This window comes from Haliaeetus albicilla, chromosome 4 (assembly GCF_947461875.1).
Source record: "Haliaeetus albicilla chromosome 4, bHalAlb1.1, whole genome shotgun sequence".
In the NCBI taxonomy this organism is placed as follows: domain Eukaryota; kingdom Metazoa; phylum Chordata; class Aves; order Accipitriformes; family Accipitridae; genus Haliaeetus; species Haliaeetus albicilla.
Genome location: NC_091486.1, coordinates 8008245 through 8024548, shown reverse-complemented (window position 1 = coordinate 8024548; position 16304 = coordinate 8008245). Strand labels below are relative to the sequence as shown.

Sequence of the window (16304 nt, the reverse complement as noted above, 5' to 3'; positions counted from 1 at the left end):
AAATTAGTTTTTTTGATACTGGGAATGGAACTGGCAGTGCTCAACACTGAGAACACTGATTTGAAGAACAATGCATATGATCAGACATCTGTATTTAACCAAATTAAAACTTCACATGCACTGCAGAGTACATAAATCAGGTGTATATGTAATATTTGTCTTGTCATTCTTTTAACATCCAAAGTCAGGAGAAGAGTAAAGAACAACTTTGATACCTGCTAGAAGTTTGCTATGTTGCATCTAAATTAGAAATAGAACTTTATCTTTTTGAAATAAAAACTTACTAAATTTTTGGCAGATAGGAACGCTGACCAGCTGTAAAAGAAGCAGATCTGTAGCTGCTGGATCACATATACAATACCTGAAATGATTTTGGGAGTCTGAATTTCCACAAATCCCTTGTGAATAAGTGTTTCTCGGAAAAGCTGACAAATACCAGACTGAAGGCAGAAGATTGCCTGACTAGTGGAGGTCTATAAGAAGAAGATAAAATAATGAATCCTAAGTTAGTTTTTCCTGACTCTGTTACTTTTTCTGGACAGCTGGAAGGATGAATCTCTTCTCTTAGGAACACTTGATTATTGTATTTGCCTAAACAGAGAAAAGTGCAAATCAGTAATTGTTTATTACGCAAAAAGAAACAGCAAAGGAAACAAGAGAAACTCCTCATTTCAATTTATGGCATATTCAGTTATAAAGGAGGCAGTATGGTCAATTCTACATTTGAAGAATCACTGATTTATGAGATGTGCTTCTGCAAATAAAGGTTTTATAGTAAGAAATTGAATAAAAACACTAAACCTATTAAAAAAAGTTTTCAGCACACTGAACTAGAACAGCTACAGTAATATACAGTGCATGATAAAAGCAAAGCCCTCAATAACTTAAATAAAGCAGATATGCTTGTGTCTATTAAAGGCTACCAAATACAACATTTTTCATGTAAAAACACAGCCATGTGTTAACCACATACAACACTGACATAAAAACATCCCCAAACCAAGATCTAAACTCCTAGCATTTAAAACAGTCCACGTAACACCTGATCATATGAACTGCAGTTCTTCTGTCTTTAGAATTTACTCCAAAAGTACATTTAGATGAAAGCAAAAGTAGATCTGGCTGAATTTATCATCTTCTGTTTGTTTATGTACGTGACACAGTCAAGCTACTTATCTGCTTAGCAAATCCTCCACTAAATGTTCTGTAACACTCTTGAGCTTTACCATGAAGCAAAAAAAATAACCCTTAGTGAATGCTGAAAACACTACAGTACCTCAACACTGAACCCATATCTGATTTTGTGCTTGCAGCGTTTTAAGAGCTGACAGTTAGCAACCTAGAAGCGTATATAAAACCTAACGAATTCTTGCAAACAACTAAGAGAACAGTTCTTTACGACAATCTGCGTCATAGCACTGTTTACTTCTCCTTTCTGAAAGGTACCCAACTTTTCAGTTAGGGTAAGAGCAGCCTTGTGGGCTTTTTCACATGACTCCTACCAAACCACAAAACAAAAAACCCCCAACCAAAACAAATCATATAAGCACCCAAATTTAGACAGTCAGTCAGTAGATACGTTGAAATAAAGCTGCATCCATCATTTCTGCAAGATAAAGATATCACTTCACTGAAAAACCAAAACAGAGAACTGTAATAATACTGCAGATCTGCAGTAATTTGGAGTTATTTGCAATTTTAGCTGACCGATATAGTTTCTCAGGAGTGTAAGTGGTTAAGACTAGTAAATAATAGCTAGCAGCTCTCACTGTCTGATAGCATTAACCACAGCCGCTACTCCCACTACTTTCAAAATGAAGGAAATGAGGTTTTGAGCAACAGTTACAAAAGTACCCTCAAACTTTTTCACCTTTTTCACATGGTTCTCCCAGAATCAGACATACGCTAAGACTTTGCCTGAGTTCTGGGCATAATTTGACAGCGTTACATCAAAGCACTGGGATGCTTCAAAGGGATTTTTTTTTTTTTTTCCTTAACCATCTCATACTTAGAAGGTGAAAGACATTTTCCAAGAGACGACAACTTAAACAGTCACATTTGGGTTTACCAATACAGTTTTTGATAAACTGGACAAATTTCTAAAAATGCTAAGAGACAAAATGTTTAACATTCATTTAAAGCAGGACAGCAACAATGCCTCCTCTACCCTTCTGATGAACCAACACCAGTTTCATGCCACAGCAGATAAGAATACAGTCCTAAGTCATACAGTCCTAGGAAAAAGAAAAATGGTTGCTAAATCCAATCTGAAAGTAATTACTTGGTCTGACCTAGAAGTGTGCACAAAAACACAGCCAGTCAATAACTAACACAGTTCTCCACTAACAATAGTTCATTAGGTAGTAACTCCTCCTGGCTTTAGTGAGGATGCAGGGCAAAGACCCTGTCTTCCTAATCCCATCTATAATGATAAATCATGGTTAAAAAATAGCATTTTTGAAAGCAGCCAAATACACAGATCTGGACACTGAAGCTTTTATTTAACTATAGACCAAGGAAAGAACAAGCAGCAATTCTCCATACCTGAAATTAGATCTGACAAGACCACTCTTCTTTCTACCAAAGGTAGCTGAGTTTCAGTGCCCATTCATTCAGAGACTGCCAACAGGGATAACTGTTGAGAATTTGTGATACTGCAGTCTCCTTGTAAGAATTAAACAGACCAACAAGACATTTGAGATAAGCTCCTAAAGAACTGCAACTGTCAACGTGCAGTCGAGTCAAACAGATGACCTCAAAAGTTTTATGTGCCACTACAACTTTCAAAAGATTTTAAAGATGATTCTGTATCTACACATGGAGCAAAACTTTTTAGATTTAATTACATCCTTTGCACTGGTATAATGTTCAGGACAAAAAGAGAGTGAATTTATCTGAAGAAAATAATTCAAGCTTTTATCCTGTTTTTAACTGGGATGCTGGTATGTATATTACCATGTTTCGTACAATGGTAGGTAATACAGATACCATTTGAGCTAACACACTTAGGTACAACGTGGCAAACTACAGAGACAGCTGTCAAAATGAATTGATTTTTACCTTTGCCTTAAGAAAGATTTTGCCATGGCATTCTTTTCCTGTAATGTTCACTCTAATATGAATTCTTCCACATATATACTGACAAACTATCTTACTGAGACTATGGCAAAGACAGTAAATATTCCTTCAAGAGATAAGTAGAAACAAACTTATGCCACTTAAATGCTGTTGCACTTAACAGTGTTAATGTTTTAACTTGGTCTGCAGAATTGATTTTACGGGAAAACTCATTATTTTTTAATAATCACCTATCTTACAGACAGCAGAAAAAAATGTTTGGCTAACAATAGAGAAATACAAGTTTCAGTCGTAACCTCACTCTAATCTCACCTGTGTGTTTATTATTTTAATGCTACAAAGGAAAATATTAGTAATACCAGAACAGACCATATTTTAACACTATAAGCAAGATTATAAAAGCAATTATCATGTCTTATTCAACACAAGCTGCAGTGTTAGAATAATAGCCGTGTAAGTTGCCAGAGTCCAACAAATGGGTTTCAACAGAATTGAGGGCAGTTAACACTTTACATGATCATATCTCAAAGAGGTGCGACTGAGGCACAGCCGTGCGAAGTTGCGAACTTTTCTTCTTACTCTCACGTCAGCTGTAGAATTTGTTCCACTCTCACCTCAGTTTTGCTTTTGTCTGCCTGCTGTAACTACCTGTCTTCTACCATGAACAATCACTAAATACATAAGTAGGCTAAATAAAAAGGGAAAATAATGTAATCTATACTCTTTTAAGTAATACACATTATTCTAAATAATGTAAATAATTTTGCAATTCCCCTACTATATGTATGAGAAATGAAGGTTTTGCTAGGAAATAGGATATATGTTAGATAACAATTTTTTAACCTCAAAGTGATTAAAGTCAATTTTTATTCAGATTTCGGTATTACTTACAGTATAAGAAGAAGATATGAACTTGAAGTTTGTTGTCTAAATGACTGCAACTGTGTTATGTCTTCACTATCAAATCACTACCCACAAAATAAACTACATCTGCTTGTTCATTACAGCTTGAATTCAGTCAGGAAAAACACAGCTTTTGCAATGAGCAAACTGAATTCAACACAATGAAATTAAGCTTGAAGTTATCAAGTATTTTGACAAAAACTGCATTAAGATCGATGTACAGCTGGATTATCATATAACATAGTCTGACATCCATAAACTACTAAAGATACAGTTTAATGTTTATGCTCTACCCTGAGCAGTTTAAACTGGGTAATATTGACCCTAAAAAGACTGTGCTTTGGTCTCAGTGAGCTGTGCATTAGCAGACACAATTATAGCATCAGGACTGCAAAATGCGTATAATTTAAATCAAATTTGGACAGATACTGTTAGGATAAAAACCCTGCTGGACATGAAAAACAAGCCAGAACAAGGATATCAGTCAGGTCCATTGTTAAAACTGGATGAACCTGAATTGATTTTTTCTTCAGAGGAAGACAAACTAAGAAGCAAAACCCAAAAACCAGTGTTTAACTTGTCTTTTCTTCATTATTTTTCATCTACCACAGATCTTAATGAAGTACGGTTTCTGTAGGGGTTTTACAGACATGAAAAGTCTACACATCACTGAATACTTCAGTTAAACTTAAGAACAGCACAAAAGTAAAGATTTAGAAACACAATCAGTGCTCCAATTTGCCTTTTTTAATTGTTCCAATAAAGGAACAGTAAGTCAAACATCTCTAGAATCGACTGTTTTGACTTTCATTAAACTATCATGAAAAATAGATACTTAGGTCAACAGTGGTTTCTTCCTCACAGTCACCTGTGGTTATGTGAAAGAAAATCTGGTCTATACAAGGACACTTCTTCCTTCTTACCATCTCTCTTGTCTCTACACCCCCAATTTTTTCTACTCCACAAGTATGTGATCTGTATGTTATGAGTTAACCCATCAGGAACAGATTCATTCTTCCTCAGTCATCATTTCTTGGAAAGGATTTTTAAAACCCCTCCACCCGTTTTCCCTCCACACATCAGAATAACAACTATAGCAATAGCTTGGGATCTTGGCATTTAAGTACTTCGCATCCCTAACCTCAAAAAAACCTACCAGACATCTCTGGGAGAACTTTGTCAGCAACCAAACTGCAAGATTCTTAAAAATACAGTGTACTACTCAGTCTATTTTCACATGTACACAAGAATGTTAGTATTGCAATCTTTGCAGAATACTTACATATTACATATTACTTACATATTACATATTACATTGTAGAATACTTGCATATTACATCTCCACTAATGTAATTTCTTATTAATTGCACTCCTTCTACTGCATCATAATCAAGCTCTTCTTGGTATACATCACAGCTGGATGGAGTGATGCCATTTTTGGAAATCCAGTCCCTTTCACTCATGCAATAACTGAGTTTCACAGCTCCACTTTATCACTATTTGGCCCTAACCAATGAACTCATTGGTTAATCACAACATAAAATTAGTTAAACTACTTAACCACATTAAAGACTGTATTTAAAGGGACAAAAATAATTTTAATTCCATACTAAGGACTTTTTTTAGCCTGATCCTGGCCAAAATCTATGCGTTTGTTAACTCATTCTCCAAAAAATAGTATCTCTATTCTTGATGTTCGATGACCTCCTTCTTCCTTAAAAAACTGGGGCACTGAGGAAACCAGAACTAAATGGTACATATATCTGTGGTTGGACTTCCTCCCACACTTGTAGGAACAGATCATCACAGCATCTCTGTTAGAACTGTTCTGTTAACATTTCTTCCCTGCTGCCCAAGATATGGTTCTCCTAGAAGGAAGAGGTATGGGAGACCAGTGGCTAACAATGGTTTCAGATATCCCTCTGAGGCTTCAACACATCATGCCTTCTAATCCTCCTTAGAACATGCCTACTTCTGCAGCACATACAAAACACTAGGGGTTCTCTGAAATCCCATTTGTACTACAGCTCCAGTCTATGCAACCACATCACTGAAAACCAGGTACTACGGGGGTGGGGTGGGTGGGGGTGGTTCAGTTATTTTGAAGGACAAACTACCTTCGTGTCCCTGTCAGTGATTCCACTGCATACAGTGCTTAGGATGCGCACATATATATAAGCACATGTATTCTCACTGTGATTTCCCCTTTCTCCATTAAATACCTTTTCTGCTTATTCAGCTCTCCGTTTAAAAACCAGGTCAAAGTAACACATAATTATTTAGAATCTTCTTTTGCACAAGCAAAGCTCCTGAGAACAAACAAAGCAAACTTATGAATAGGCATGAGCCTACTTTAGATTGGATATTAGAAAAAACTTCTTTACTGAAAGGGTTGTCAGGTATTGGAACAGGCTGCCCAGGGAAGTGGTTGAGTCACCATCCCTGGAAGTGTTCAAAAAACACGTAGACTTGGCACTTCAGGACATGGTTTAATGGGCATGGTGGTATTGGGTTGACTGTTGGACTTGAGGATCTTAAAGGTCTTTTCCAACCTAAATGATTCTATGATTCTATACTGTTCCAAAATAATCTGCTTTTGTTCTGAAACAAATAATGAAATGTGCAACAGAAGACACACACACACAGAAATGTGACACAGTCAGAGACAGAAACTTTGCCTGTATGTAGGAGGAAGGCAAGATAGATACCTAAGCCTAATCAAGGGAAAGCTGTGGCCAGATTACATCCAGCCACAGGTGCATGCACAGGACAAGACATCAGGCACTGAAGTACTGAGATTTGACATTTCATCCTTCCATCAATTTCGTAAAAAGTTAACCTGAATTCCTGTTCAGCATGAAATAGCTGTTTAGCACCACACTGCAGCAGCTGTTGGAGCTAAGGAGAAAAATAGCTTCTATAGAAGGCAGAGTTAATGTTCAGACCTCAAAACAAGGTGCCAAACATTGCTGAATAAACGTTGTACCAACAATGATTGGGACATATAAGTTAGAAAAGGTTATAGCAGCATTCACTTAGCTCAGCAGCTGCACCCTCCAGGCAGAATACTGACAACTAATGTTCGACTACTATACTGGCAGAGATATCTAAGAAGTATTGGGAGAGTGCTGCTGGACTACTGAATGTGTACAGGAACAAGAATTTTAGCCCACCCCTTTTTGTTAAATCTCTTGTGATTATTCTGGCATTACAGTCTTCCTTCTTCTTCCATTCTTAGGTTTTACTCTGCAGATGCCCTCATCTGAATTACAGCCAAGGATACTTTCATGCCATTATTTTCAGCTAGTATTTTGAACTGTTGTTTCCCTTTGTATTGTTTCTCTGTTCTCTTTGGAGTTCATGGCTCTTTTCAGTTTATTATCCAGGTATTTGGATTTTCTTAAGTTTCTCTGGAGTGCTGTTGAGTATTTTTCTTCATCACCAGAAGTTCAAGTAAAACTTGCACTTCGAGCATCCCAGAGTTCTCCCTTCAATCTACTGCACTGCCTTATCACTACCATAAGCCGATGATCCTTTAAATGATTTTCACTTTCAACCATTAGTATAGCATTCTTTTCATCAAAGGCTTAAATTTAAGACACAGATGAAAAGACCAACATGATAAAATATCGAGTATCCTGAAAAGTAATCACAAATTGAAGTTGCTCAATATTATACATAAGGTCAAGTGAAAAGCAATTAACTTTGGTCCAAGTAGAACAGTTTGTACAAGTAGTTTTAGTTGCTGAAATAAGGAGGTCAGATATTCAAATGCTTTAAACATCTCAGTGCCAGAATTTTTCCAAATTTTCCAATAAATAACTGACTTTTTTGCTTTATTTCCTAGGTCCATATTTACTGAGGAAACTGCCATTATCAGAGCTTTGAAGGCAGTACTAGATACACCATAAAAATGAGCTAAGCACACTCTTCATTCAATGAAAATTTAATTCAAATTTTATTGTGGAGAGCCAAATAAGGGAAGAGACCAGAAAACCTCATGTCAGTATGAACAGTTAGTTAGTTACACGCTCAGTCTTGGTTGCTGTTTCATTAAAAAAGAAGTCCTGTAAGTGATTTAGTAGATAGTTTTTTGCTGCTGATCAGAAAGAGTACGTATTTGGGAGTTATATGAATTCACAGAGGGCTGTGTCTCTATGACCTGGATGAAGAAAGATGTTTCAGGAAAAAAAAAAAAAAAGAAAAAGATACAAATGCTGTGGAGGAAACAAAGAGAATGAGATTGGTATCGTGGCCTGGTACAGTTTCACTTGCAAGACATGCATTACAGCACCTCAGTTACAGGTTAAATCCAGAACTTCCATCTTGCACTTCAAAACTGAGCTCTTACTACAGTTTTTGGGTATCAAACACTACATTTGAGAACAAATGTTGTCTCTAAATTGTCCCTATTCAGTCACCTTTGACTTTTGTAAATAAAAAAGCCCAGATGTACACGGCCACATGCCAAATCCTAAATGTTCACCTTTAAACTACTAATACATGTTCTTTGATTAATGTCAGGGAAGGTGAATACTTAGGATTAAAAACCCCTGTGTTTTCACAATGCCACTCACAAATAAAAAAAATAGTTGTTTATTTTTCCTCTGGCAAAAAACACACTTCCATCAAATCCATGACTTCTATTGCTTTGTGGATTAGAAATGTGAAGAATAAACAGTTGCAGGCAAGTATGCAACACAGCATGTTCCTTACCCTCAGATCAATGACTCTGTTGTCCAGTCTTGTATCTTGGTTTACAGTAGCTCTTCCATCCTAAACAGTTGTGCAAAGATACATAATGAATACATGCACCTCAAAAAGCCAACAAAAAAAACCCTAAAAAACCAAAACCAAAACCAAAAAAGCCAAAACAAAATCAATGGAGAAAAACATCTTTTGGCTAAAAGCCAAAGGCTACTTCTAAGTTCAGTAGAATTTCTAGATCATTCTACAAAGAACATACAGCAAATTAGCAGCATAGCAAAACTTAAGGTGTAACTTCTCCCAGAGGTCACAGGCAGAACACAACTATGAGGATCCAGAAGACACACAAGACTGCAAACCCTCTGGTTTTGACCTTCTACTGCAGTTCAGCAGACATCAAAGCTATAGAGATTTGTAACGCAGTTCTGGATAACAGAAAGGAAGTAAAATGCAAACCTAACAAACCTCCAAAATCACTGCATTAAGGAATTTGCCTGGCTTTCATGCTTTTGTTCAATTACAATTAAAAGTATTTTGAGGATGCAAAGTTTTCACCTCCTCTCCTTCCACTTCTGGCCGAACAGCATCATCCAGCTGTAAAGGCAGGCGGGGTTCAGCTAAACTGATCACATAGATCTGAAATTGAGACATGAACAGAAATAGCATGAGACTCAGTTCAAAAGAAGGTGTGATTTACAAAAGGGTATTTCTGGCATAGACTTGAAACAGTGTTTGCATAGGCTGTTAGCTATAAGACTGTGATTTTATTCAAATACTTAAGAGACATGGGTGCATTCTCATGACAATACTGGAAGTGCTTAGTTCTTATTTTCCTTTTCAAAGATTAAAAATATCTTTTTTTCTTCTGGGAAGCATTGAGTTGAGCAAGTACACACTGCCTAAGCAAAAGCCTATTGGCATGAATGTCAGGTCTGAAACTACTAGATTTCACAGAATTTTAGGTTCTGATTCCAGTAAAATCATCCTGTTCTTGTCATTGTTAATGTATTATTTTATTTATCATCTGATTATATGTGAAAGAGCCATTTCAGATTGCAAATTTATGAGACACCTAAAATACAATCAGAGAATGAAAAACACCTTCCCTTGCCTTACAGTCTTTGGTACCTTACAGGATTTGGTATTCTTTCAGAAAAATTAAGCATATGATAATCTGCAGATATATTAAAACATGTTTCTTCAAAATCTGCAGATCTTCCCCAATGCTGTTAGCTAAAATTTACCTTACTGCTATAAATACAATAGCCATTGTACTCTACTCTTGAAGTGACTGTGTTTCAGCTGTATTGCAGGCATATAGTTTGGTTGAAAACCTTTAGAAGGAAAGGATATTACATAAACGTTTAAATACGCTTTCTATTTAAACAAATTATAAAGTTGCACTTCCTCTAGCCCTACAGCCAAGCTACAGGAATTTTAGATTTCAAGGGCTTCTATACTGTTAAGCCAGTGCTTTACTTTTGCTAAGAGTTATATATTCCATTCCATTGTACTAGGGGGAAGATTGTAACTTTCTGATAAAGAAGAAACTTCTGACTTGCACTTAAAAAGAAGCAGATTTTTTTATGACAGTATCTGCTGCAGTTACAAATCAATAACTAGAATTACAAGCATTCCTAGACAAATTATTCTAGTGAGATACTTCATTTTACCTGGCACTGTAATTCAAATGGCAGATAAAAATAGGAAATTCTAAAAATCACATCTCTTAAAACCAGAAATGTTTCACGTTTACATATCATACACTGAAATTTGTAGTTTAAAGCAGTTTATTTATCTGGCATGGGACTGCTTACTGACAAAGTTTATGCATGTAGACAGACAGCCTAGACAGATAATCTCTCAAACAATTAACCAGTGCTCCATTTGCTCAAAAATTTACCCTTTGAACGTGAAGCTCAACATCTTGCTGAGTACAACCTCCTATTTTCTGATGTGCTTTCCTCACAACGCCTTCTACATCCACAATGCTCTCTTTGTTGATGCTGTCAATAAAGATAGGATAGAAGCCTTACTAAATTTCATTGCACACTGCATCAGACTCCTTACTGAGCACTAGAATGTTCATGTACTGTATGGACTGCTGGAACAATAAAACAGAGTTAAGGACTTAGGTAGAGCTACTTATTATATATGTAACAACTGAGTAATGAAGGACTTTACTAAAATATTCCCAGACACAATAAATTCAAACTGCGATGCAAGACTTGGGAGGGAAAGAGTTATGATTCAGCTTAAGTGCTCACTCGTTCTCTGTATGTGTATACATAAACTGACAAATCGCATAGTTCTTTTTCTAGGCCACACTCTTGTACGTGTCAGCTGATGCAATTATCTGAAAGATGTCTCTTCACCACCAGAACAACAAACTAAAAGGAAGTCCCAGATCTAGAGGGGAAAATCAAAACTGATCGAGCTTGTTTAAACTACATGACTTGTTACTGAAAGATGCAACATGCTTGTAAGTCATTTCTCAATGACAGGGGACATCTGAATTGCTCTCCACTAAGAGTCACTAATAGCACATTAAAACACCATGTAACATCTTGAAAGTCTTCCAAAAATATGATATAAAGTATGTGTGCTATAAGCAAACAATAACAAAAGCCTCAAGAGTCGTAAGTGAGAAAATAATTTGTATGAGCAGTTTTTATTTAGGTATTTAAGGTACTGGACTTTAAACCAGTAATTTTCTACAGATAATCTCACCCCCACTGGAAATGTATTTTCACTCTGTCTCTTTGCTAGCCTGCTTACAAAAGGCCAAATATCAGAAAGTATTTCTTTCCTTTTTATGAAAAATAACCGTTACAATTAACTTTATCTTTCACTTCTCAGGCCTTCTTGAGAAGACTGGAAAGCACTTTATGTACATCACTTGACCACATAAATCCTTAGAAAGCAGGAAAGTAGCAGGCCCACAATTTAATCGCAAATAATAAGAGGTAAGCAAGGATGTCATTGGACAAGCTGGCCACTACTGACCTCAGTAAAGCAAAGAGCAATTAACAAGCTTCAAGTTTACAAGGTTGGCTTTTTTTTCAGTAAGACCACTCTCCATGCTCCAAAAAACCCAACTCACAAAACACATAAAACCCACACAACTAACTTGGAGGGTGGTGAGATAAATATTTATATGCACAGGAGGTTTTACTGAGGGGCAGTAACCCCCAGTTAAAGGAGGTAAGGACAGAGTACAAGCATGTTCAAGCTATTGCTGAAACTATAGTCCTAATCACTTGCATCTGCATCAGTTTATCTAGCACTGCCTGGACTAAGTCAGTCTAAGGGCTGCGAACAAAATCTAGGTATTCTAGCCCTACAGTCTTTTTGTACAGCTACAGTAAAACCACATGAGAAACTTATTAGGATTGAGAAGTTCCTCTTTAGAAATATAAATGTTTGGAATTAGTCATTCTCTCACATTTTTGAAGTAGGATTTACCCGGCTAAACAATTAAGTTTCTCTTTTTAGATGATGAGGGAAACTTAGCTTTCTTCTCTGATAAAGCCTGAGTGGTGTGACCCAGAAGCAGCTGAGATACAAATCACCAAGTGTTGCCAACTATGACTGCTTGCTTGCCCTGCTTTCTACTGTTCCTGAAGCAGCCATATCAGCCCTAAGAAAAGGCAGATGGATCTTTGGTCTACCCTGGGACAAACTTTTTAATGTTATAAAGCTGAGTTCAAATTTAAGTTATCCAACAGAATTTTTGAATAAAAATGATCAAAGTTTTGAAAAATCTGATGATATTAAAGTAACAGTGGAAAATTCGAGCATCAAAATTCTCAAATCCTAACAGCATCACTATAAATAAATTACAAGTAACTAAAAAAAAAAAAAGCCAAATTTGAGCATTTTAGTTGATTACACTATTTCTTTGATGGTAATATTTTCAGGTGGTAGAAATCATTGGCAGCTGCTTTAAAAGTTCTACAGACCACAGTGCTTCATATGCTTGACTTGCTTAACCATTAGGTAATTCCACATACTGCATAAAATTTGTGAATAGTATGTTTTTCTGGTACATTTCCACTTTAAAAGAGCTACAGTTGCTCAAATCAGTATAATGAACAAATGACTAAATTTGTACAAAGCAGAGGTCAACAGTAGGCTTTAAATCAGAATTCATTTAGTTAAGGGTGAGCCTCCATTCATCTCCATTATTTAAGCAGAGGCAACAAATTCAAGACAGACAAGGAGAAATGACACTAAGTGCTTAGAAGTACACTCACTTACAAATGATTGTTTAAAACTCCTTAAAAAGACTGAGGCAGCAATACAATGCTTTGGATGCAAGAGAATGTGATGATAAGAAACACACAGAGAATATATCATGTTAAAATAGTATTAGGCATAACTATAAATTCCCTTTGCTTTTCAAATAAGTGAATGTTTAGAAGAATAAAGGTTTTACTGTTGTGATAACTTTTTTTCCCTTAACAGTTCTCCTCTATTTTTCCTGCTTCCTTTTTCATGTCAACATTTTGGCAAATGCCAAGAAAACACTACTAATAACACAAATAGCAGCGTCTTCATTGAAAGCAGAAGTTTCTAATCTGCTGAATAGAAGCCCTCTCACTAATAATTGCAAATAAAAATAATGTTTTAAACTTACTGAAGCAAATTATCTGGACTGTGAAAAAGAAAAGAGCAGTTAAATGTAAATGTGTTGTATGATGGATTCATAATCAGATTACTGATCCCATGGCTGAGAACTGCTGTCAGTGAAGTCATTACAGAGCTTTGAATTCTGTGCATGTTCTGATCAAGACATGCAAAATGGTATCAGCATAAAAATACAGGAAGAAACTGACTTTTACATGACTGTAGCTGTAATATTGCTTTGCAAACTTGCATAACAGAACTTTAAAACTTTGCATTTGTGATTAAATACGCTTTTTTCTCTCTCTCTCTCTAAACTGGAGTTGCAATTAAGCCAGTATATTTCTTGGTCTGGAACACACTTTAAAACTGTAACATCCCTTAGTCATTAAATTTGCCATAATTTCAAGATGTATTTCAACTCAGGTCCTACCTATGTAGGTCCCTATATCCAAATATGCATATAATTGCCTGGGCACAAAAAAGCACTATGAAGTTTTCTACTGCATGTGACCATCTTTGTATTTATGAACATTCATGATCTACTCTAAACTTTCATTTGATAATTAGAAAATATGCTTTTGCTCATTTAGACTACATATCTCATCTGGTATGGAAGTAAAAGCTCGTGTTTTGAGTTCTGTCTGAACTGTGCTCAGCAAGATCTAGTGCTGGAAAAATCTTAAGTCCCTAACATAGCGCATCAAATGTAAACTACAGAAACCTAGAAGGTGCTGCTTTGATCCCAACAGGTAATTCCAAGAATGTTACTGAAAGGGTAATTTCAGTTCAAGTTACAACAAAAAACAAGATGCTTTAATTAAAAGCCAGTAACTACAGCAGAGTGTTCTCTGCAGCAGCAGCACTAAGTCATCTAGGTGATTTTTTGATAAAATTCCCCTCAGTAACAAAAAAACCCCAAACAAACCAAAAAAAGTGAACAAGTAGCAGAAAAGCATGCCAAAGCTATCACCATTTCCATTAAAGACAACAATATTTCCATCTGTAACTAATATTACAAAGGACTAGAAACTAAATTAGGATGCATGATGCATTAAGAACAGACAGATGACATCTTGCTATTGTTTAATCCTTAAGGAAGCTATTTCAGTATTCATCAAGTCCAATGCTAAAAAATTTCTCTGTATAGCAAACTGCTTCTTTATATGTAATGTTCCTTCCAAAAAATCAAGACTATAATTACTAAAATGTCCACTAGATGCCTTATGTCCCTCTTAATTATCTGCATGTCTATTAGCCAAGACTTTCTCTTTTAACCACAGGATTGCATTACTGCAGTCTGTATGACAACATCTTTCATCAACAGCTTCATGTTGCAAGCTGAACCCCATGCAGGCCTCCTTAAGTGAATCACAATCTACATTTTCTTGATCAAAAGTCTGAAGAATTGGAGGAAACTTGGTTATTTATAGACTTTAAATAGAAAATGTTTTACTTAATGGAAGCATCTATACTTGTTTGGACATTTTCTTGTTTTTTCTTCAACACTTTTCTGTAAGCAGAATGCACAAATTATTATATTAATACATTATTAAATCTAAAACATATTAAATAATTGTCATAAAACGTAATAATCAATGATCATTTACCTGAATGTCAGTGAAACCTGAAGGCAATAGAGTTTACTTTGAAAAAATGAGTTCGTTTTGTAAATAGTTGAAAGTACAAACATTTTATACTCAACTCAGTAACAGCAACTGTAATAACATCTGCACAAATACAGTAAGTACCCATTAAGCCCTCTGAAATGGGAGTTAACTGACATTGTATATATGAAAGCAAGGTAAATACCTATTCTTATTCTCTTTGTTCTAAAAATAAAATAATCTGTTTCCTATACCAACGTTCTAACACCTGGATGAACCTGGGTATCTTCCAGGGGAAAAAAAGCCTATCTTCTTTTAAAGATTTTAAGTAACAAAATCCACTACACATTTTTAATCATTTCACTGAAAAAAATTCCAGTTTACTTCCCTTCCGAATTTATCCAGCTTCACCATCTGTTCATTGCATCTTGTCATACCTTTGTATCTGCGAAGTAAAGAACCCTCCGCTGGCAGAAAATCTTCTTGCATAGTTACCATCAGACTGGAATTTAAATTATTTACTAATTTCTCTTGGATAGATTAGAGTTTTCTTTAGTCTCACAGGAAGGCAGATTTGCCTGACCGTGTATCATTTCATCTTGCAGCTTCACTATCAACCTTTTCCAATTTGACATATATTCAGACACAAAGACAACAGAAGTGGACAAAATATTCCAGAAATGGTCTAATGACAGGCATATATTACATTAATGGCATTTTATTGCTCTTTTTCAAAACTCAAGAGATCTCCTAGCATAGTAGGTATGAGAACTGCATGGACTCCTGTTAAGTCAGTTATCGATCATGATCTTACATTTCTCACCACTTACTTCCCTACATATTAATCCTGAACATACAAAAATCTGAACTAATGATCACAAAGGTACAAATTCACACTGAAGAGCATCAAAGTGATCACTCTAAATGAACCCTGGTTACTATATACTCCTAGCCGCTAGTTTACCATTCCAATTTCTGTGTCAGCAGCAAATGTAACAGCTGCGATTTGACACTTTCCTCCAGATCACTGATATAAAAATTAAACAGAAATGGATAAAGAAAAGTATTTCTGCAATATCCTATTTATCTAGCTGATTAACTCAGGTATATTCTTCTACATTGTGAAGTATTTCCATACAGGTTTAGCCATCTTCCCCACCCCACCCCGCCTTTTTAACCTCTTTTCTGGATTTTCATTCTCTGGCCTACTATAAAGAGCCATCAATTTACTTCCTGAGTGAGAGCACATTGTTTGGGCAGCTAAATTAGAATCTATTAACCACCTCTCCCAACTGCTAGATCATACCACGTGGCTATGGTAGCAGCAGGGGCAGGCCCAATGCTGATATAAAAAAAAAAGAGAAAGAAAACCAAAACTGACCA

General features: G+C 35.9%; 1 protein-coding gene across 1 annotated transcript in view; it reads right to left on the bottom strand.

Annotated features, from left to right (window-relative positions):
• Positions 1–16304, bottom strand: part of DARS1 (aspartyl-tRNA synthetase 1) — a 42274-nt gene that overhangs the window by 10077 nt on the left and 15893 nt on the right. The window contains exons 5-8 of the mRNA XM_069780787.1: positions 10592–10694; positions 9244–9324; positions 8698–8757; positions 362–473 (exon numbers count right to left, since the gene is read on the bottom strand). Of these exons, the coding sequence (XP_069636888.1) occupies positions 362–473; positions 8698–8757; positions 9244–9324; positions 10592–10694 (356 nt within the window). The remainder of the gene's footprint in view (positions 1–361; positions 474–8697; positions 8758–9243; positions 9325–10591; positions 10695–16304) is intronic.